General features: G+C 35.2%; 1 protein-coding gene across 1 annotated transcript in view; it reads right to left on the bottom strand.

Moving 5' to 3' along the window:
* Positions 1 to 846: 846 nt before the first annotated feature.
* The window catches only part of LOC144437008 (oxysterol-binding protein-related protein 9-like), a 45,534-nt gene continuing 22,439 nt past the window's right edge, over positions 847 to 23,941 (bottom strand). The window contains exons 5-19 of the mRNA XM_078125875.1: positions 19,687 to 19,863; positions 17,218 to 17,268; positions 14,043 to 14,136; positions 12,223 to 12,339; positions 8,756 to 8,939; positions 7,867 to 7,979; positions 6,982 to 7,141; positions 6,029 to 6,215; positions 5,118 to 5,202; positions 4,352 to 4,462; positions 3,838 to 4,042; positions 3,370 to 3,448; positions 2,727 to 2,818; positions 2,049 to 2,184; positions 847 to 1,263 (exon numbers count right to left, since the gene is read on the bottom strand). Of these exons, the coding sequence (XP_077982001.1) occupies positions 847 to 1,263; positions 2,049 to 2,184; positions 2,727 to 2,818; positions 3,370 to 3,448; positions 3,838 to 4,042; positions 4,352 to 4,462; positions 5,118 to 5,202; positions 6,029 to 6,215; positions 6,982 to 7,141; positions 7,867 to 7,979; positions 8,756 to 8,939; positions 12,223 to 12,339; positions 14,043 to 14,136; positions 17,218 to 17,268; positions 19,687 to 19,863 (2,208 nt within the window). The remainder of the gene's footprint in view (positions 1,264 to 2,048; positions 2,185 to 2,726; positions 2,819 to 3,369; positions 3,449 to 3,837; positions 4,043 to 4,351; positions 4,463 to 5,117; positions 5,203 to 6,028; positions 6,216 to 6,981; positions 7,142 to 7,866; positions 7,980 to 8,755; positions 8,940 to 12,222; positions 12,340 to 14,042; positions 14,137 to 17,217; positions 17,269 to 19,686; positions 19,864 to 23,941) is intronic.

Raw genomic sequence — 23,941 nt, 5'->3', positions numbered from 1 at the left:
ATAGTTATATTTCAAACTGGATTTTATTTTTAGGAATTCACTAATTTTGTTTACTACATATTGTGTTGACTGCTGTTTTTGCACGGTCGTGTGATAGATATCCATGGCAACAATTGAAATCGTCATTTTTTTTCTCAAACTCATATTACCATAAAGCTTCCTAAAATAAACTAACTGGAATATGGTGTATATGCACAACAAACAGGACAAAGAGTATGTACTACTACATAGTTGCGACTACTGCACCTTTGAACTGATGGTTATACAGGTATTTTGTACAAACTGCAGAACTGCAGTGATTCTCATTCACTGAAGTCTCTCTTAAAATATACTTTGTAGAATTGAATATTAGGTTCTTACAAACATGAGTCCATATCCCATATGCAATGTTCAAACTGAATGGGTTTGAGAAGTTGCAGCTCAAAGCAGTTCTGTGTTGTGAAAGGGCACTGTCCCAAGGTTGATTTGATGTGTGAGGGCGCTATCTACATGCATGTGTTGATTCACCCTATGAGGGCGCTACCACAGTATGAATCAATAACATACATGTGCTTGCTTCATAGAACTGCTTGGAGGTGTAACAAATCAAAACTTTCATGACCTATCAAAGTGTTTTTGCTGATCATCATGTGTAGGTAAAATCAGTGAATACCTCTGTCATGTTACTGGCATTGTCCATCAAATGATCTTTTTCAGTTCTGATAATTTCCATCCCCTCAGCTACCGTAAGTTTATCAGATCTTAACATAGACACTGTGGAATGCATTGCACTCATATAAATCTTACGTAACCTGTATATTACAGAGAGCTTCATGTATATACCACTCGTCAAATTATCATGTCTTCTTAGCCTAACAAGTCGTTAATCTGATCTTGCGCTGATGATGGCGGGGACACTTGGACTGTAGCAGCTGAGTCTACTGCAGTTACTGATGGGTCTTGCGATTTGGGCTGCAACTCTGATGCTGCAGTTGGCTGACTTTGAACTTGAGGTTGTGATGGTGGTTGTGGGTGTGTCTGTGGAGGAAGCATTTGGACTTGTGGTGGTGTCTGTGACCTAGTTGGTTCAAGTTGAGTTGATGATGATGTTGTTGTTGCTGTCTGTTGTTGTTGTTGTTGTTGTTGTTGTTGTTGTTGCTGTTGCTGCTGCTGTTGTTGTTCTAACTGCAACTCTATTTCTCTTTGCGCTTGTTCCAGTTTCTCTTCTAGTCTCATCTGCAGTGGTCTTTTGTAAATGAAGTTGTCACCTTCTTCATAGAAATTCTACAAAAGCAAAAACAAAGACGTCTTGGTTGGCAGTGGTGGAAGAATGTTTGTCAAGATGAACACATTGTTGGCATTAACTAAAAACTGACAAAAACTTGATGTGTCCTTTTTATTGCACCTTAAACTGTGAACTCAAATACTGAACTGTCAAGGGGGGGGGGGGGGGCAAGAGGGAAGGGTCTGTAGCATTATACATTTCATAAGGAAAGCACAGTGTATTTTAACTGAATTAAAAACTTCAATCAATTCCTATACTCACATATATTAGTAACATTTAACATGACCCCTGCTGTGATAGGTAAAAATACAGTCAAAACTAGGGAGTCCATATTAACTGATTCTTAACCACATCATATTTGTAACCCCCTAGCTTGATTTTGATTTGTCTATGCCACATGGGCGGTCCACTAACTGCAGTTTCATATGTCTACGCCTGTGCGTACAAATCCAGCATGTGAAATTCCAAACATTGCTGCAGAGAATGTGCCACTGGAGATAGACAAAAACTAAAACTATTGTTATTGCATGTGGTAGGTACACAGACGGTTCACAATGGTGCCTTGGTTATGTGGATTAACTATCCTGTAATCAAGATATTGAAACAACAAATTGAGTGTGCTGCCACTTCAGAAAAAAATTGCTTGGCCTATCAGAAACGCCACCCCACTGTGAGGGTAATTCCACCTTATGCCAACATGTTGCAGTAATAGTTTTAATTTTTGTCAGCATTAGCTTCCGGCAGCTGATCTGCCATTGTTGTAACATTTGTCATGTAAACCAACCTTGGTAATCCATTTTGTCCCGTTCAACTCTCTCTCCTTCCTTTCAGATCGTTGTCGTTCTTCTAGTTTATGTTTTCCGGCGGTGGCAGCATCCATATTCTTCATTTTTAAATTGTAAGTTACATCCTTCCAGAGCCTGAAATACAGTACATAAATTGTAAGTTACATCCCATTAGATTTTCAATTTGGTGGAACGATGTTCTTTAAATCTCACACAATGTTTTTTTGCTAGGAATTACACAAACAAAATACAGGCACTGATAGAAGCATGTACATGAAATCTTACATTTCATACAAATGTACCATATGCCTCTAGTATGTATCACCTTTGTATCAAGTTTGAATGAAATTGGTGTGTCAATGTAGGTGGACATATGTGTGCGAGGTGCGGACACAGAGGCACACACATACAAACACAGACAGACAGACACAGACATGCAAACACAGACACAGATACACAAACCTACAGACAGACACACATGAACGCACACACACACACACACCCACATCCTCACACTCACACTCACACAGAGATACAGACACACACAAACACACATACAAGGAACATAATTGTAGACCCTCCAGGGCCTAACTGCTAAGGACATAACATGCCACTATTTTATATGTGATGGCCTTTTCATCTTTGAAGTGTAGGATGATTTTCATTGTAATACATACCTCCTGGATTCAAATTCATCTTGTTGGTCGACTGGCTTCACTCTCTTCTTAAACGTCTTCATTGTAAGTGTGTCAATAAACACCTCAGTTTGCTGAAACAAACAAGATAGTACAAATGACATCATACACCAAGCCAAGTTGAAAAAAATACGGACTACAAACTCTGGACAGCGCATGTCTACATCACTGGTTCTGCTGTGTTTGAAATATGAGTCAAAACGTTCAAAATTACCATTACTTTCCCCTATGTCTTTGATATTACATGCACTGATACAATCATGTTATTCTCCAATGATTTTCTTCATTGTCAGAAAAATATTGGGAATAACATCTATTATATTCATATGTACACATATAGTTCTAAACCACCTTGAACATCACTTACCAAAAAATTCTACAAAAGTTTTCGTTTGCAACTGGTAACACTATTATTTAAAAATCACTTATTTGAAGTACATGCAATAAGTGGTGACAAAAGACACAGTAATGACTACATATTTTCATTTCTTCTTTTTATAAATTTTTGTCTTTGGCGAATTTTCATGGTTTACTGTACTATTGACAGGAGACTCGGAGTCGCACCTGAAATTTGAATACAAGACATTAAACACCTGGGCCTCATAGCCCACTGCTGATAACTTACCCCATTTGCCCATTTGGAAGTCATGACACCATTCCATTCACCGGTAATAGTCAGGAATGGCTTACGATCTGATACATGCCTGAAAGAAAATGATATTTGAATGGTTATATATTATTCCCGACTGTTTGTTTGTTCAGTTAAGGAAAACATGAGTGCCCTAAGGGGCCCTGTGGCTAACAGTTACTAGACTTGTAGTGACATAACCCTTAGGTCAAAAAGTATTGTCAGGTCATAAATTTGCCTAAAAAGTCTGATGGTCAATTTAACACCTTTTAACATGTGACGATTTTTGATTGGCTCCAACCAGATCTGGGTGGAAGATGCTAGGAAAGGCAGGGATTGATACAGACATGACATGGCCAGTGTGTGAGGGCACCCTAACACAACAACCATACAGACTACATCAAATTCTGTTCTTGCTTGGTCTATACACTCCATATGTGGTATAAATTTAAAAATTTGACTTACGACACTTCTGATGTGATTCGATGTTTACTGCCCCCGTAGAAAGGTTTTGTATGGAAGACGACAGTGGAGGCAAAGCCAGTCTTAGCACATGATATACTGCATTTACCACCCATCTCAAACCATGGAACTGTTAATATCGATCGACCATAACCGTTGGGGAATGTCAACAGGTACTCTTCATCGTGTTTTAAATCTGATAACACGGCTAGGTGGGCGGCAAAAAAGTGAGAAGTATTAGATACATGATAACAAGACATCAGGATGTCAAAACTTTTAGCTGAAGGTCAACGAACCCTAAAAATAGAGGCGTGAAATCTGGTACAATTTGCATAGATTTGCATACTTCATGAGTTTTGGTGAGAATATGGAGTGTGGTAAATCTGTGAAGTTTCAACTTCTCAAAAGTGACTTGTATAAAAAGAGCTTTCTGATTGGTCAATAAGTTAAAGGATAATGGCATATTTTGGTTGTGTGAGGGCGGGCTACAAATATGATGGCTATGTCAGACACTTACCTTGTCCTATCATCTCCACTCCAATTGAAAGCCCTAGAAACTTGGATTTTGTCCAAATATGTGCATTTACTGACACACCCTTGTTGTAATTTTCGGCGTAAAATGCAGAAACTGTCAACAACAAAAAATGAAATAGGATGAGACATTTAAAGAGGTTGATTGTCTGTGATGGCTACCAAGCTAAACAGCTTTCATTAATTCATTCTATAATAGTGCAAAGTCATCCAGCTCTCAATGATAGAGTTCCAGGACACCACCGTGACTTTCTGCAAATTTACATATTTTATGGAGTACTACTATCTTAAGGACGATCGTACAATGTCACACAAGTTCAACAAGCAAACTTCATTCATGGCAGGGTGGATGGGGGTGGAGGGTGGGGTCTGGCATCAATACGATTGCTGAACTTCTTTTTCGCAATTCTCACCAAAATATTGGAACTTTCACGCCTTAAATAACGAAATCTTGTGTTTACAACTGAGATGTTGATAAGGTGATAAAAATTTATTTCTAATGTCAAATACAGTGCTGGGTTTCCAGTCAATATTTTAATGTGTTTACCATCATCTCTGTAAATGGGTTCATAAGGTTGATGTTTACCATCATGTTTTTACATTGCATCAATCATAGTAGTGTGACCGCTGCAATTTTGATCATGGTTAACATCATATATAAAAGTGTGATCTACACTTGTGAATGTTCTTATGTTCAGCAATGATACTAGTTACAAAATTAAATAAAGTTCTTCAGTGGTTGGTCTACTTACTTGGCGGATGATGTGATACTTGCTCAGCAAGAAAGGCAACCTGGTCTTTCACAGCCCATGGTACTGGTCCATCAGTGACTACATCCTAGTATTTTACAAGGGAAGGAAATTGACTACGGATTAACAACTTTTTAGGAAACACATACAGCTTTGTATCCATGACTATGATGGTTACCGGCTCTCTGTGTCATAGTGGTTAGAGCTCATGATTAGCAGTCGGGAGGTCATGGGTTGAAATCCCACTGGAGAGAGGGGATTTTTCTGTGACTGACCCAACGAGTGTTTTACAGACTCAATGGGGTAGGTTGTATCACTCAGCCGTGACTCACTCTCAAGATAGTACAAGTAATGACTCGAACAGTCGGGAACAATTACTCACATGATAAAATGAGATAAAACGCATTGGTTTCAATCAGTACAGAGTTGGCATTGATTCAAACTTATGCAGAAGTGATGGATGAGACTTGCTAGTAAAATGAATTGCAATTATGGTACATATATTACTCTCTGGTAATTGATACTTCGGTTTACTTAGATTGACACAAACTAAAACTTTTGCCACAACATGTTGATACAACAGTGATAAGCCATTGAATGGATGTTAGTTTAATTCATACTCTCAGTACGGTGGCGTCTCTGAAAGTTACATAAACTTGCAGTGTAGTGTTTTGGGACTTCCAATGTTCACACCATCTTGATCACAGGGTGATTAGAATCACACAACAGAGGAACCACTATCACCCACTTGTGTTATCTACCACATTGAAGAACAATAGTTTTAGTTTGTGTCTATCTTAGTAAACTGAAGGCTGGATTACCAGAGTAGTAACAACAGAAGCTGTCAACAATATGTCACATACATTTTCCTTTATCTGGTTTTATTTTACATCATTTTGAAACTTAGTACTTACCTCTTGTTTGGGTTCTTTGTACTCTGTTCCTGGATCTGTCATATCATAGAAACACTGGAAAGTTTCACCAATGATTGGATTATAAGGTTTTTTAGCAACTGAACCTTTCTTGCCAGCATGAAAAGCTGATAAAAACCATTTAGTAACCTGTACAATACGATCCTTAGGGTCTTCTAAATCTGGTATACTGTGGAGCACAATGAGGAGAAATGTCAGGAATTGTTCATTTTTAGAAAACTTGATGAAAATAGTTGCAACCTTACACTCATATTTCAAGCACCACAGAATTGGTGATACTATGGGTGTTCTTGAATATGTTCATCAGGTCGATAAAACATAGTAATAGTTTTTGTATCACTACCAAGGGTTCTCATTATGCATGTGTAACATTTCACCTACACGTAATCTAGTCTAGATGCCAAAGTGGTCTTGAATCATCGAGGTTTGAGATTCGATGGAGGACAGCACTAGACTACACCCGTTTGGGTCAAACACCTTTGTCAAACTGTCCATTTGCTGGTTTTACCATTAAGTGGCAACACCATGAACAGACACGAGGGAGCAGACCAATTATATAATTTCTACAACCATGTCATTAACACTACACCATCATAGTGGCAGAGCCAGTAACTGGACAGTTTGATAAAGCCTGTCAACAGGTGAAATGTAAGTAACAAGAACCCTTGGTGGTGATACAAGAAATACTAGATTTGTTTGTCATGCCATAGAACAAACAGAAGATATATACTTTATTTCTCATTTGAATCTATACACTGCTTATATTGTCGCGTCAGTGCAGAAAGGTTGTATCTGCTATGCCATTGTATAGGCAGATATGACCTTACTGCGCTGATGCGATGATATACAGCCAGGTATAACATGAATAACAAGGTCAAAATCAAAAAAAGAAAGATATTAAGACTGTGTGTAAATATTTAGTGATGATTGCTCACCTTGAAAATAAATCTGGATGTGCAAAAAAATCTGCAAACATTTCTAACAACGACCTCCTTTCCAATATAAATGTAGGTAGTACAACTTTTGTAAGGTCCATACCTATCCTAACTTGGGATAGTAAATGAGTAATAACACTACCATGTTTACCACAATCCACTGAAATGATAAAAATGAAGTCTTAGTAATTAGTACTGGTATCTCTCATTGGGTTTGTTATACAATTAATGGTGCATATAAATTATAATGTATGTCTGTGTATCTGTGTACATGTGTTTGTCTGTGCGTGTGTGTGTATATTGGTCTGTCTGTATATCAGTCATTCTTTCTTCTGACTGTCCCCTTGTCCGATGTCTGTCAGTCAGGCAATCTATCTGTCACACACACACACACACACACACACACACACACACACACACACACACACACACACACACACACACACACGCCCCCCCCCCCCCCCCCCCCCACACACACACACACACACACACACACTCACTTTTCGCTAGTGTTTGCAATCAGTTAGAAAAGAACAGCTGATAATATTAACCAACACTTGGTGACTGCACTTTGACCTTTTAAAAGTCTATCAAATAGATACCCACTGATAGTAAATTTGAGTTACACTCTACAAAGCTTGGCAATGGCAGCTATATAAATACTGAGTACTGGCAACTATTACTAACTCTTATATTTCTATCACTGAGGTATCTATAAGGCATTCCACCTATCATAAATCATACTGACCAGAGGGTCAAAGTCCACAACCATTGAGCAAATAACGGTCATTATGACAACAAATTTGAACTCTTACACAGGACTGAACACTTAATGTACATTATGACTATGTTTTTTTGGTTGTCATGACAACAGGTCATACTCACGTTCTTCGTCATCTTCATCCTCATCATACATTTTAGTTGCTGTCACTGGATCGGGTGATTTCACTTCTATGTTTTTGTCTAGTTCTTGAACTGGTGAATCCCTCGCAGAGTCCCTACACATGAAATGAACAAATTGGAACCTGTCAGTAAACAGCACCCTCTGGAGACACAAGGTTAAACACATAAAAGCAGATGCTCCACTCATGCCACTCTGTACTTGTAGCTAGGTGATATTATTAGAGGCGGTAAAGTGTGATCACAGACACTGGTAACTGAGAATGATTTTTTTTGTTGAATTTTTGGTTATGACACCACTATCTATAATTACAATATCAAGGTCAATTTAACACTTTTGATCATAAAATCATAGACAAATAACAAATAAGTGTAAAAAGTTAAGGGTCTACTTTGTATTTTGTAATTATATATTTTGGAGTACATGTGTATTTTAAAAAGTCCAGATATTGTATTTTGTTTAAATTCAAAAATGTGTTTACAGCATACAGGGACTGAACTCAATTAGTGACTAGTCCTGGTATCATGTAATCATTATATTTTATTGCATCTTATATGTCTATATTATTGGCAATAAATAACCACACACACACACACACACACACACACACACACACACACACACACACACACACACACACACACACACACACACACACGCACACAGTCGCACATACACACACATACATACACACATACTACATGCATACATACATGTATACATACACACATACATACATACACACATACATATGTCCATACATACATACATACATACATACATACATACATACATACATACATACATACATACATACATACATACATACATACATACATACATACATACATATATAAACATAGATTTTCCTACCATTGAGAAGACTCTTCATACAATAAGTATTCATCAGCATCATAGAAATCGTCCTCCTCATCACTACTGGAATAAGACAGTGCCGGTACTTGGGATGATAAATGTGTTGTCACTCTATTAGGAGTTACTGGAGGACTGAGTCTATGTGATGGTGATTTTGATTTAATTGGATCACTGGCAGCACCTAACAAAACACAAAATAACAACATAAAAAGTAATTGCAATAATTTTGATGGAGTTGTTTTGGATATCAATATTATAGAAAATATGCTATTGGCAAACTAAGAGAAACTCAAACTAAAACTGTTGTTGTTGCAAGAGAGGTAGATTTAACACAAGTGGATGATTGTGATAATATGCTTTAATGTAGATGTAATCATCATGTAATCAAGATAGTGTAAACACAGTCTGTAAGGTACACCGTGACAGGGCGCCCTCACACATCAGTCAACCCCTCTCACGGAGAGAGGAGGCCAGATGGACACAAATATTAACCTATAAAGTAGGTCAAACTTTATGATTTGTTACTTTAAGTATTTTTTGAATGACTGCCAGCATCATCTGTTGACCTCTGACCTATGAGATACAAAATGGCTGCATTCATGAGTTCAGTATCTGGACATTGATCGTGGTAGCGTAAGTGTACCACGTCAGTCACAACAGCACTTACATGTATAATCTGAAAATTTACACAGCAGTCAAAAAAATAGATACTTATATAAGGGTTGGTCAAATATAAACTCTGTGTTGATACAACACAACTATGACATCACTGTGATTAATTACACAATTACAACTATACTGTACATAACAGAATGCACACACATTACATGCATGATGTTTGACAAGTTATTTACTAAGGGTGGCGGTAAGTACACAGTCATACATTACATGATAATGCTTGTAGATGATCTGGGCTATCAGGGTTACAGGCCAAATCTATGACTAGCATAGAATCTAGGTTACTATAAGCTGATCAAAACTACCTTAGTTCCCTAACCACTAGTTTTCCTGGGTTCCCACTATAATCATGGTTTCCATATTAAATTCAAGGTATGGAAATCTATGCTACTTTTACAAGGACCACCCCTCCTGTCTCTCCACGTTATTTGGACTTTTCACTACAACTATGGTACAAAGGTAGAAAAATCTATGTCAGATTTACAAGATCCCCCCCCCCCCCCCTCCCCCTCTGTTCCAGAGGCTCTAGTCTAGATGCCATCCAGATGTCAACGCGATGCCAAGATTCAATGAAGGGTAGCACTAGACAATAGAGGCATCCAAAACTTAGCAAAGACACTATAGCTGATGGTACAATGCAACATAACTCTTTGTACATCTAGGTCCACATTACAATAAACACACCAGATAGATACATATGTGTACACAACAGACACACAATACAGCATGTGTTCATCTTGTGGTATGATGATGACCCCTATCACTGTATCAAGGTTATTATACAATATTTTTGCATAATAGTCAACAATTACATAACATTATGCATACATACTTACATGCATACATACATGGTACATACATACATACATACATACATACATACATACATACATACATACATACATACATACATACATACATGGTACATACATACATACATACATACATACATACATACATACATACATACATACATACGTACGTACGTATATACATACAAACATACATACATACATACATACATACATACATACATACATACATACATACATACATACATACATACGTAAGTACGTATATACATACATACAAACATACATACATACATACATACATACATACATACATACATACATACATACATACATTACATACGTAAGTACGTATATACTCACACATACAAGTACACTGTGAATACATACATGTACATATTACAATATCAAAGATATGATCTGTTCTTTGATAAATATGTCACCACATTTTCATTGTGGAGTTGGTGACATTTGATACACAATCAAATTAAATTACAACTAAATGATAACTGAAAGAGGTGAATATAAGACATAATAAACACTCTAATTTCTAGTGGTATTATGATGGTCAAGTGATTAAGAGTGGCTGGCTTGAAATCTATGGTACAAGATTAGTATCATAGTTGTGGCATGGGGTTTATAAATAATCATAAAATGCATTATGTGAAAAAGTGCTATAATATAAAAATTGACACTATAAGTCTATCACAGAATAATACATTCAATCCTAATTACAAGGTTCAAGCTAATTATATATTTACAAGCAGGAAATACAAGCAAGGAAACATTCATACCAAAAAAAAAAAATTCAAATTGAAATGTGCCGTGCTGCCATCAACTTGTCTTAAATCATATCAGCTTTACACATCTTAGTAATAATATATATCTACTGCAACACACATGATCACAAATACTTTGCGCTAATATGGAGGTAAATATGCCAGTACATAAAAAATAGTTGCATGTATACAGTAAAAGTATGTTGAAGCCTAACCTGTCTACTGGCTGTATGTTGAGAATCTAGTGACTGCACTACACTCATTCACTATACAACCTGAAGTGGTTATAACAGGACAAGCTGGATAGTAACTAGTTTGGTCTTGATGCCAACGTGGTTTCTAACTAAACGTGAGTGGAGGTGTAAATGGTAACAATACTGTGTAGGAACTAGACTAGATATGTAGTAACCGAGTGGTGAAGTCAGTGAGTACCAGTATACAGCTTAGGCTGGCATGGTGTAGCGTGTTAATAGCTGACATCTACATCAAAACATCATTTCAATTACATAATACTACTACATGTACATCCAATTCAATAATGTGACAGACACAAATATGCAAAAATTAACAAACGCCATTAAAAGTATTTACATATTACCTGCGTCCATTTCATCCTCTACAAGGTGCATATATCGTGTACAGATTGCAAATGAAATGGACACACTTAGTACATCAGTCATATTATGTCAATATTCGCATTAATGACCACAATATAATATAGATCTTTTTTTGAGTCATCATACAATGTAGAAACAATGGTTTAATTTTGTCTGTAGAGTCAACAATAGATCACTTTGCTATTTTCAGAATCACTTTACCATGGTTAATTCACTGTACAGTGAATATTAATGAGAATATCAAATGTATTTGCATAAAACCGGCTTATAGACCCAAAAATAAAACAAGCCATAATAATAATTATCATGTGAAATTTCCTTTTTGCTCTACTCTACGGTGATTTTCTGCTTAGTTAACAAAGCTATATTTGTTCATTCTGTAACATATTTGTACACATTTAATTTAAACTGTTACTACCACTTTCAAATCTGTTTTCTTCATTTTGATTAAAAATACCATATTATGTTTTGTGTAATAAACTAACCAGGAAGTAAACCTGTTACATTTACAACAACAAATGATAAGAGAATCAGTAAACAGACAAAAAACCCACAAAAACAAAACCCAGTCAACATACCTGCCCCAATACTCTGTATAGGTACATTTGGCGTAATGACATCATTGACAGCATGCCCATCTCCAATCTTAACGTCTTCCATGCACTCAATAGCTTCCTCTATACTATTACTTGATCCTGTCAAAAAAAAAATCCAAAATAATCTGGGATCAGAAATATGGAAATAATACATCTAACAGTTACTTAGACAGTTTGTACTCGGGATGTCATATTTACAACTGGGCTACAAAGCTTTTTACAGTGTGGGCTTCAAAAAAAAAAAAAACTCACTCATTCAACATTTTGCTCATAAAGCTGTTCTTACTCATTCCTTATCACATAAAATACAACTTAAAGCAATGACGCTATATCTTTCCACTTCACAACATAAATTAATAAAAGTTACCACTGATAACGAGAAGTATATTTCAATGACATAAAAATGTGATCCTATTGTACGAATAATTGAATGTCATGTGATGTCATAAAAAAAACCTATTGGATAATTCTATGTACTAAATATATCATTACTGCATGAAATGACGTTACAACATTCTTACAACAGTTTTGTTTGTTGCTGACAGGGTTGGTGTTATGACAGCATGGGGCATGTTAACTACTGTAGTTCATTTAATTTGATGAAATAGCTATAAATAGCATTACATATTTTGATAGTTATAAATGGCAACATAAAACATGATTAGCAGGTACATGTATTTGAATATTGATACTGACTCTACTGTTGACTGTTTTTAATTACTTGGATAAAGAAACTGCAAGCTAGCAGCAAGGTTTCCAACAAGAGATAATACAAATAGTATAGAGACAGAGAACTAAGGATGAAACACTGTACTAGTCTCTTGATCTGATGATTTTGATCACATGGTAATCAATATTATTTTGTGACCTTTGACTGCACAGAATCAATTAGCATTTCTGACCTTTGACCTCACACGAACCAATCTTATTTTCTGACCTTTGACCTCACAGACCAATCTTATCATTTTCTAACCTTTGACCTCACAGACCAATCTTATCATTTTCTAACCTTTGACCTCAGAGGAAACCAATCTTATTTTCTGACCTTTGACCTTACATACCAATCTTATCATTTTCTGATCTTTGACCTACCAGGAACCAATCTTATTATTTTCTGACCTTTGATCTCACAATAACCATATTACCAATTTACGACCTTTGACCTCAATGTAAAGTAATCCAAATCACCATCTTCTGACCACTGACCTTACATTAACCACATTATCATTTTCTGACCTTTGACCTCACAGTGATCCAAATCATCATCTTCAGACCTCTGACCTCACAGTGATCCAAATCATCTTCTGACCTTTGACCTCACAGTGATCCAAATCATCATCTTCTGACCTTTGACCTCAGTGATCAAAATCATCATCTTCTGACCTTTGACCTCAGTGATCCAAAATCATCATCTTCTGATCTCTGACCTCAGTGATCCAAAATCATCATCTTCAGACCTCTGAATCACAGTGATCCAAAATCATCATCATCTTCTGACCTTTGACCTCAGTGATCCAAAATCATCATCTTCTGACCTTTGACCTCAGTGATCCAAAATCATCATCTTCTGACCTCTGACCTCACAGTGATCCAAAATCATCATCTTCAGACCTCTGAATCACAGTGATCCAAAATCATCATCTTCAGACCTCTGACCTCACAGTGATCCAAATCATCATTTTCAGACCTCTGACCTCACAGTGATCCAAAATCATCATCTTCTGACCTTTGACCTTACATTAACTATATTATAATTTTCTGACCGATGACTCCCACACTGACTGATATTATCATTTTCTTACCTGATGATTTTGACCTTGCAGTATTCTTCTCTGCATAATTGTCTTCCTCGTAATTGTCGATGTTTATTACTCCATTCATAGGGTTGACTGCATTCTGAGATAAAAAGCACTGGTAAAAGTGATGAGAGTTTATCACATGTTGAACAAGATCTTCCTGTTTCAGACACTGAGTGGTCAATTTCATTCACTTTCAAAGTGTTACACAGTAAACTGTGTGGTCAATTTCATTCACTTTCAAAGTGTTACACAGTGAACTGTGTGGTCAATTTCATTCACTTTCAAAGTGTTACACAGTGAACTGTGTGGTCAATTTCGTTCACTTTCAAAGTGTTACACAGGGAATGGAGTGGTCAATTTCATTCATTTTTAAAGTTTTTAAATTTTTAGCTCAAATCAGCATACAAAATCTACAAACACAATACACTGTATAATTACATGCTACAAGTATAGACTCCACTGGTCTGGGCTAAACGTTACAGGAACAAACGAGACAATCGGAGTGTTAACATCATAACAGAAGTAGCTAATAAGTATACATGAAGAAGATAGGTAATCAAGACTGGCACTTTTAGATTTTTTAGTAACCAAAAAATTATATCATTTTGTAATTTTCATGTCAAATCTGAAAACCAGGTGACACCTACCAGTTGTTAGACCATGACTCAATGTGTTCCAGTCACTGGAACACACATGTAATTAATTTAAATACTTACAAAATTTCAATCTAAAACCATAAAGTTACAGACACTGCCCCTTTAAATTTCATCAAAATATTCAACCCCATTCCTCTATTTTGATTATATATCATACGCTGATAAATTTCCAAAATTGAAAATTTGATGACACGCTTGTTTTCCTGTCTAGTTCAACATATTGATGTGAGCAGAAGGTGGTAAAAAATAAACCAGTGTACACACTGAATACAGCTGTATATACCTGAAATGACATTGATTTTCTTGTAACTAACATGTATCATGTATTGATTTTCTTGTAACTAACATGTATCATGTATGTAATATTAAATTGATGATTTTGATCTTTCACCTTTAAAATGGAGTATTTTGACATTTACGCAGCTGCTGAAATGTGAAATCAATATAATTTATAATAGCATAGAGATATCACTATTTCAGTGTTACTTTGAAATAGAGCATGAAATATTGACCATTCCTAAATCATACTCAGTGCTACATTTACACTATGAGATAGGACATGGTGTTCAGCCCTAACCAGTTGTCTCCGAGAGCTGGCTATAGTAATAGGGTGGTATGGCATAATATTAATACACTGAAATTGACAATTGACAACTCACATTCAGTGCTACACTGAAATAAACATGAAATTGTCCATTGACAACTCACATTCAGTGCTACACTGAAATAAACATGAAATTGTCCATTGACAACTCACATTCAGTGCTACACTGAAATAAACATGAAACTGTCCATTGACAACTCACATTCAGTGCTACAATGAAATAAACATGAAATTGTCCATTGACAACTCACATTCAGTGCTACAATGAAATAAACATGAAATTGTCCATTGACAACTCACATTCAGTGCTACATTGAAATAAACATGAAATTGTCCATTGACAACTCACATTCAGTGCTACACTGAAATAAACATGAAATTGTCCATTGACAACTCGCATTCAGTGCTACATTTGAAATAAACATGAAACTGACAGTTCACATTCAGTGCTACACTGAAATAAACATGAAATTGTCCATTGACAACTCACATTCAGTGCTACATTTGAAATAAACATGAAACTGACAGTTCACATTCAGTGCTACACTGAAATAAACATGAAATTGTCCATTGACAACTCGCATTCAGTGCTACATTTGAAATAAACATGAAATTGACAACTCACATTCAGTGCTACACTGAAATAAACATGAAATTGTCCATTGACAACTCACATTCAGTGCTACATTTGAAATAAACATGAAATTGACAATTGACAAGTCACATTCAGTGCTACATTGAAATAAACATGAAAATGACAACTAGCATGCATGTACATGTACATCCATATGCCACTCACAACAATAAGGTTGTCATCCACAGAAATACACAGGAATACAACAACTGGGCACTGTACACATTGCATGTGCCTAATGATGACGACAGCAAAACTACATCTATTAGAGTTGATGGTATGATGTAGTTCTTATATAAGTGCTGATGTGCTGGGGTTCAGGAAATGACGTTTCATATGCACATGCAATGAATAGGACCTGTAAGTTGTCCAGGCTACGAACACAATATTCTATTATAATAATACTATTTACATGTTAGTACATGAATCTCCTAGTTACTGGTATCATCAACCAAGCAGGGTACAGAATCAACTTTCTCATTTTGTAGGCTGATGGTTTTTTTCAAGTTAATATTTCTAACAATTGAATAGAATAAATTTCGGTTCTTGAAGACGAGAAACTTGGCAATAAATGTTTCATTGTCAGAACAGATAATTTAGCTATTTCTGTACCCTAAACAAGTGCTAATTCAGAGCTCTGCTTTGACTATTCGCTATTCCTTGTCCAATGAGAACATTGCTACCTGCACGTACATGTACATACTACTATGGTCTACATAGCAGCTAGCAGTAGTAGTTAGTGTTACAACCCACAAAGAGTTGACTAGCCCATACCACTCTATGCCTATCATAGCTCGCAGTCAATGCTACCATCCATACAGGGTTGACTACAGCAACTAGCAGTCAGTGCTACCACCCATACAGGGTTGACTACAGCAACTAGCAGTCAGTGCTACCACCCATACAAGGTTGACTACAGCAGCTAGCAGTCAGTGCTACCATCCATACAGGGTTGACTACAGCAACTAGCAGTCAGTGCTACCACCCATACAAGGTTGACTACAGCAGCTAGCAGTCAGTGCTACCACCCATACAGGGTTGACTACAACAACTAGCAGTCAGTGCTACCACCCATACAGGGTTGACTACAGCAACTAGCAGTCAGTGCTACCACCCATACAGGGTTGACTACAGCAACTAGCAGTCAGTGCTACCATCCATACAAGGTTGACTACAGCAGCTAGCAGTCAGTGCTACCACCCATACAGGGTTGACTACAGCAGCTAGCAATGCAGTGGTGAACTATAGCAAGTATTCTTTAGACATTACCGGCTGTCCACATACCTTTGCAAGTTGTAATAGTACTATAGATTGCTTGATAGATTCCAATAAATTCTAAAATACAAAAAGAAAAACAGAAAATATTCAGTAACTCATCATCACACAATACATTACCAGCTTTGTATGTCTGTACAACACTGAGAAATAATAAAACATATTTCAACCACTTACACATACAAATGAAAATGCACTTTAATAGTCACACCACAAAATCACTTGTCACAGCTGTGTGCTGAATAACACAGTGAAGGATTATGTATATATATGTAACATTTCATTTGAATATGAATACACCTTATTTAATACATTGAAAGATATCTTCTGACTAACATAATTATTTCATTCAGAGCATAGATGGTACTATACACACGTTGGCCTAGAGGACGAGTTTCCTTTTAAATACACATGAAATGTGCATATTCCATATTTAATAGAGCAAATGGCCTGACATACATACCCCCTGGGGAGGGGGCATGTCATATAGCAATACATAGGAAGTCATCCCCATCCTTGGACATAATATACCCCTTAGGGGGCATGTCATATAGCAATGCATAGAAAGTCACTCCATCCCTGGACACCATATACGCCTGGGGGGTGGGGGCATGTTATATTGTAATGCATGGGAAGTCACCCCATCCATGGACTATCCAATAACTTCATAATGCATTCATATATTCATCACAATATCCATTCAATCTGCCCTTACAAAACATGTAAAATAAAGTGGCCACATGGATGATGACTGGGTATTTATTTCAGATTTTTAATAATCAAACAATTTTATCATGCATCCTACTACATTGACAAAGTCTGTTTTTGTAACTCAATAATTGCAAAAAGTGGGAACAATAGCAAACATTTTACACATTTGTTAATATTTTGCCATTTATTGAGTTACAAACAAGGACTTGGCATATGTTATTTCACATTGATTTTTTCAAGTAGGAAACCATGATAAAATTGTTTCATAAATTAAAAATCTTAAATAAATACCCAATTTCCACTTTAAGTTACATTTAATTAATTACAAATTACGTTTTTCTTTCCTTTTTACATGTATATCGTAAAAAGTATATCAAAAATGTTAAGGGTGGCAAAGTAGGTTTTCAAATGAAAATGTTCACTTACAGAGGCAAACCATTTTTTTGGAAGTGAAGCATCCAAATTTGTTAGGTACTCGGAATTGGGACCATATTCTTCTTTGCTTTAGTAAATTATACTGTCAAAACTATTGTGAATGAACACTAGCTAACTGTTAGTCCTTTTCAATCATAGTTTTATTCTGATACAACATACAGCATCCAAAAGAGAGAACTGTATATCCCACAATTCTTTACAATTTAAATTTCATTCTTTGAAGACAACAAATCATGTTCATACTCAGATTAATTTAGCAAAGTTTGTATTTTTTGTTTTTCGTTTACGTCAAAGTATGATAGACTAATTTTTTAGTATATTTTTTGTACTATTATTATGTGGATTTGTATGTGCCATTGCTTTTTAGCACAACAAACCTCTACATTGATTTCTGTACCTTAGGCCGAGGTGGGTGCGGTCCTCTAAATAAAGCCCATTATTATTACATTTCCAAAAACTGGTTAATTTCACAGGATAAACAAGTGATTTATAAAAGTGGGAGATTTACGACAACCATGATACAAACTTGTTTGGCATTAACAACCATAATATGTAGAATGATGAGCCCAGTTTGACACTAACCTTGACCTTGTATAGGTTCAAATCAATTTTGTGTGTATTAATCATAAATTCATATCAATAACAGTGAGGACATAACAGCTGAAATTATGACTGCAACATTCACCAGAATTTTAATTTTGAGTTTCACAATGATGCTGGGAACTAAATGCGCTGGGTTAATATTCATTGGATTTCTTGTATATATGTCAATATCTCTATAATCTTTGACTGTCTACCTGGTATTCTCATAAAAAATATCACGATGAGATAATGAACATCAATTGACTGATTTATGGCTTGTCTGCATACCCATAGTCTAGTAACTGGATTTACAGGCCAATGTCTGGAGACAACTTCCAAATAAACTGTGAACCCTGTATATCCTATATACATACAATGGTTTGACCCATCCAATAGAAAACAATAGGAATGATACAAATGTGTAACATTGATGGGGTGAACTTTATATCTATAACTTTATATCTTTCTATCTTACTATTTTATACTTACTGCAGCCAAACGTTTCATCCCTTCATTAGTTCATATATTCTGTATCTGGAACAACTTCCAGATAAAATATAAATACTATATACCCTATGTCCTTACAATGGTTTGACCCATCCAATAGAAAACAATAGGAACAGTACAATGTGTAACATCGATAGGGGTAAACTTGATAAATGTACTTACTACAACTGAACTATTCTGTGCTTCGAACATTCTGTATCCAGAGACAATTTCCAGATAAAGATGTTATCTACATGTACTTACTGCAGCTGAAGTTTTCAGTCCTTCATATCTCCTCTTTTCTTCTTCACTTTCACACTTGTCAATCTTACTAACAAGTTCGCTTTCCTGCGTTATTAAAATTTGGAGGTATGCATCGGCTTCTACAAGTTTCTTGTCAAAATCTTCAAGTGTTGGAATATAGCTATCAGATATATCACACTGTAAATGAAACAAGAAAAACAACTTACAGTAAACAAACAAACATGCCATGTAGCATTGTAGCTAGTTCTCATTGATCCTTGTGGCTATTATTTCTGACTTGTATGTTTTGTGGTTGCTATGATTAAACAGAATCCGAGTAAACAGAAACAGAAGCAGAATTTAATCTCAACAGTGAGTGGCACAGGAGTGTTGTTCCTGCTCAACTACTAGCAGTATCATGTGTGTCATCAGTCTTTCTTGCTAAGGTTAGGGAACCTCGATAACAGGGGGAGGAAAGGGATAAAAAAAGGGCAGTACTTCCTGAAGGCTTTATGCAAATTTATGCTTTGGAACCTAGGTAAAATGACTGGGGAACTCCGATAGATTTTACCTATTTACCAAACTGAGTAAAAACACTGGTTATTGTTACTGACAGTGTGATTTTACATACAAACTGAAAAAAAAGAATTAACAAGTTGACAAATATATAAAAACTAATTTTCTTATATGTGAAAACATTCTCTATAGGTAAAGTCAGGAAAACAAAAGAAAAATCTGGAAAAAATTACTCTTGTAATGAATTTGTTACCTTATAACAAATTTTTTTTTTCACCCATTTCTTACACAGAACAAAACAGCTGTAGTATTTTTCATCCAAATTTACAGAATAAATGTTGTAATACTCTCCAAGTAGAAAATAAGTTCAAGGAACAAGGACTGATAAAAATATATACTAGTCCATACCTCTAGGCCTATATTTTAGATATAGCAATTTAATATGTCAACTTTCTCAAAGTTTAATTGTTCAGAATGTACACAACAATCCTTTTAAAATGAATTTCTTTCTTATTTATTTATTTATTTTGGTTTGTATTTTGTTATCAGTAACTAAACTTCAGTAGTTTAGTTTTATTTCTATTTTGTTCTTTTCAATTTATTGTATCTTTAATAATTCCCAATATGTTATGTGTACTCAATAAATAAATAAATAAATAAATAAATAAATAAATAAATAAATAAATACATAATACATACATACATACATACATACATACATACATACATACATACACATACATACATACACACATATACATACATACATACATACATACATACACACACACATACATACACACATATACATACATACATACATACATACATACATACATACATACATACATACATACATACACACATATACATACATACATACATACATACATACACATACATACATACATACATACACACATTTACATACATACATACATACATACATACATACATACATACATACATACATACACACACATATACATACATACATACATACATACATACATACATACATACACAAATAAATAAATAAACAAATAAATATTTTAGATTCATTTAGATTTTTTTTTACGTTTAGTGTTTGTCTAATCCTGTTTCTTTACAGATCCATTTCTGTTTTTCAATTTCCAATTATTTTAGTATTTTCCAGTTTATCAATGTACCAACTTATGTTATGTCTGTATGTCAACAATTCATTTTCTTTGATTTTATGAGCTTCTGATTTACAACAAATTCCTGTAAACTTATATCAACAATGAATCTATATACCTAGTCAGAAATATATGAGTTTGAAATTTACATAATTTTGATTAAAATTCAGGAAGTGGATCAAATTGGACATTGTGTAATGTTTACCATGTAAACAAGGATTTATGACCTAAACACATGTATAATAGTTTATCATATTAACATCAAATTACACCATGATATCGATAAGGATGGTGATCAGACTTTGATCAAATCTGGAAGTGTGGGAGAGTACAGTCAAAAGTAGACTGTTGACAGTCGTTCGTGCCTTTTTTGCTACGTTTTATCAGAAACTAAAGTTGTTGCCTCGCTCCGATCCGGAGCAGTACTATAACCGCATACTGATAAGCGAGTGCTGGAGGCATGAGTTTGTCCCTTTGGCACTCACAGTTCGTGCCTTCGGCAATCTGTGGCAATCGCAGTTCTTATCAGTATGCATTAGTATTCAGTGCTACGGAGCGAGGCGACGAATTTTGTTTTAGATGAAAAGTAGCAAAAAAGGCCTGAACAACTGTCGACAGTCTAAGTCAGAAGCATCAGTCTCGACACAAAAATTTAAAGATCACAGATTCAATCCGAGATTCTCACATCAGTGTTATCATATCAGTGGAGTGATATGGATCACATAGGATCATTCTTTTCTTCTGGTCCAACTTTTTTTCTATATATTCTACCAAATAATTGTTTTTCACACATAAATTTAGTCTGTAAGATACAGACATTCAGTGTCAAGCTATCAGCCAGCACTCACCATTGTATCTTAGATTACTGTCCAACATAATAAATTTGACTTCTTATCTAAACTTAGGCCTTCAACAATGAGAATTCTGAACTTTGTGCACTTCACAATCAAGTTTAAAACAAAGTCCAATATCTGCAGCTAAAACAATGACATTCCTACCACTAATTTATTATAATAGAGAGGTGGTACTTTTCTGGATGGGTACGTTGTTGTCGGATGCACAGGCACTCGAATCAATGTGTATGATTTTAAAAAGAAATATATAGTATAAATGTATATTCATATACATCCCCCCCCCCCCCCCCCCCCCAAATCATACAGATTGATTCGAGTGCCTGTGGTCAGATGTGAATGTCAGGTGTGATGACCAATATATGAATGTCTTTCTACATATTTTATCTGTCTTTTTTACAAGAGTCCTCTAAAACTTGGCAAAAACCAAAACAAACACACAATGATGTAAGTTTGACCTTTTAACTCGTTAACATGTTGTTTCGTGTACATGTGTTTTTGATACTCAGGGTCATCCAAACATAAAATCTACCTGAGTCCTTGCGTCTTTTTACACTTCAAAATTATGGATTTGAATGAAAGGGAAGATGTAATTTATTTTCAGATTCTCCACTCACTTACTCATCTGAACTAAACATATACTACACATATAAGCAAACATATACTACACTATTGGTTGACCTGGTAAAACTCTGTAAATTTTTAGTCAGTATTGCATGGAAACCTTTTAAATTGAGTGAAGGTATAAATTGTAACAATATTGTATAGGAACTAGACTAAGTTTTGTTATGAGCATACAGTTTTCCCTTTCTGGTTTTTGATCTTTTAAACTAAGTTCCCCAAAAGTTTGGTGACACAATATATTTAAACTTTTATGTCTGACCTTGTAAGAAAACACAACAACAGACACGATCCTCTTTCTATCAGGATCATGAGGTCATTTGTTTGTCACAAAAAATGAAAAGATGGAAAAAAACAGGATTAAGTCAAGGTGTCATGTATAATGCCAAGTCAAGGTATTTCTGCATAATGCTGGTAGAGTTTTTAAATTTGTGTCACATCTTAGTACCGAGGTCAATTTATATTTTTGTTTGTTGCTTGAAAAGAAGGAAATAGGTTTTCATCTCAAATCATAGAGCACAGAAACCAATTCTTTATACTAAACCAGTCGACAAAAAGAGATTATGGTGATATCAAACCAAACAATGACAGTATACAGATACATTAATTTAAAAAAACAAAACGTGTCAGATGGTACATTTGTACATTTGTACTTTTTACATGTCTGGGGTTGGTTTACATAATTTTTTTATCAGTTTTTCCTTATTTCTGTTCAGAAACTTTTCCGTGGTGATTTTGTGAATGTATTATGTTTGTATACATGTAATTATATGCGATAAAGATATTTTTTGAATGTGTGACGTATCAGTGACAGGTTGTGTTTTTCTTTGTCAGGTGAGATGTCACTGGGAACAAAGTTGAAATGAGCAATTCAATGTTTATAAAAATCTACACATACAGATTAGCTGTTTATCTTAAATCTGACGTCCATATCATGCCGTAATTACAGTATGGAAAGGTTGTCTGCAATGTACATTTCACTGAATTATGTGATTGGTTGTAAATTTCACTGAACTGTATTATTTGTTGTACATTTCACTACGTATCAATAAATATGAATTTGCATAATTAATTTACTGCAATCTAACCTTCAGAAATGATATGTACACCACAGAAAAGTTATCATGTTAG

Source organism: Glandiceps talaboti, chromosome 6 (genome assembly GCF_964340395.1).
Source record: "Glandiceps talaboti chromosome 6, keGlaTala1.1, whole genome shotgun sequence".
Classification (NCBI taxonomy): Eukaryota; Metazoa; Hemichordata; class Enteropneusta; family Spengelidae; genus Glandiceps; species Glandiceps talaboti.
The sequence above is the reverse complement of the archived record's forward strand: the minus strand, read 5'-3'. Positions and strand labels throughout refer to the sequence as shown.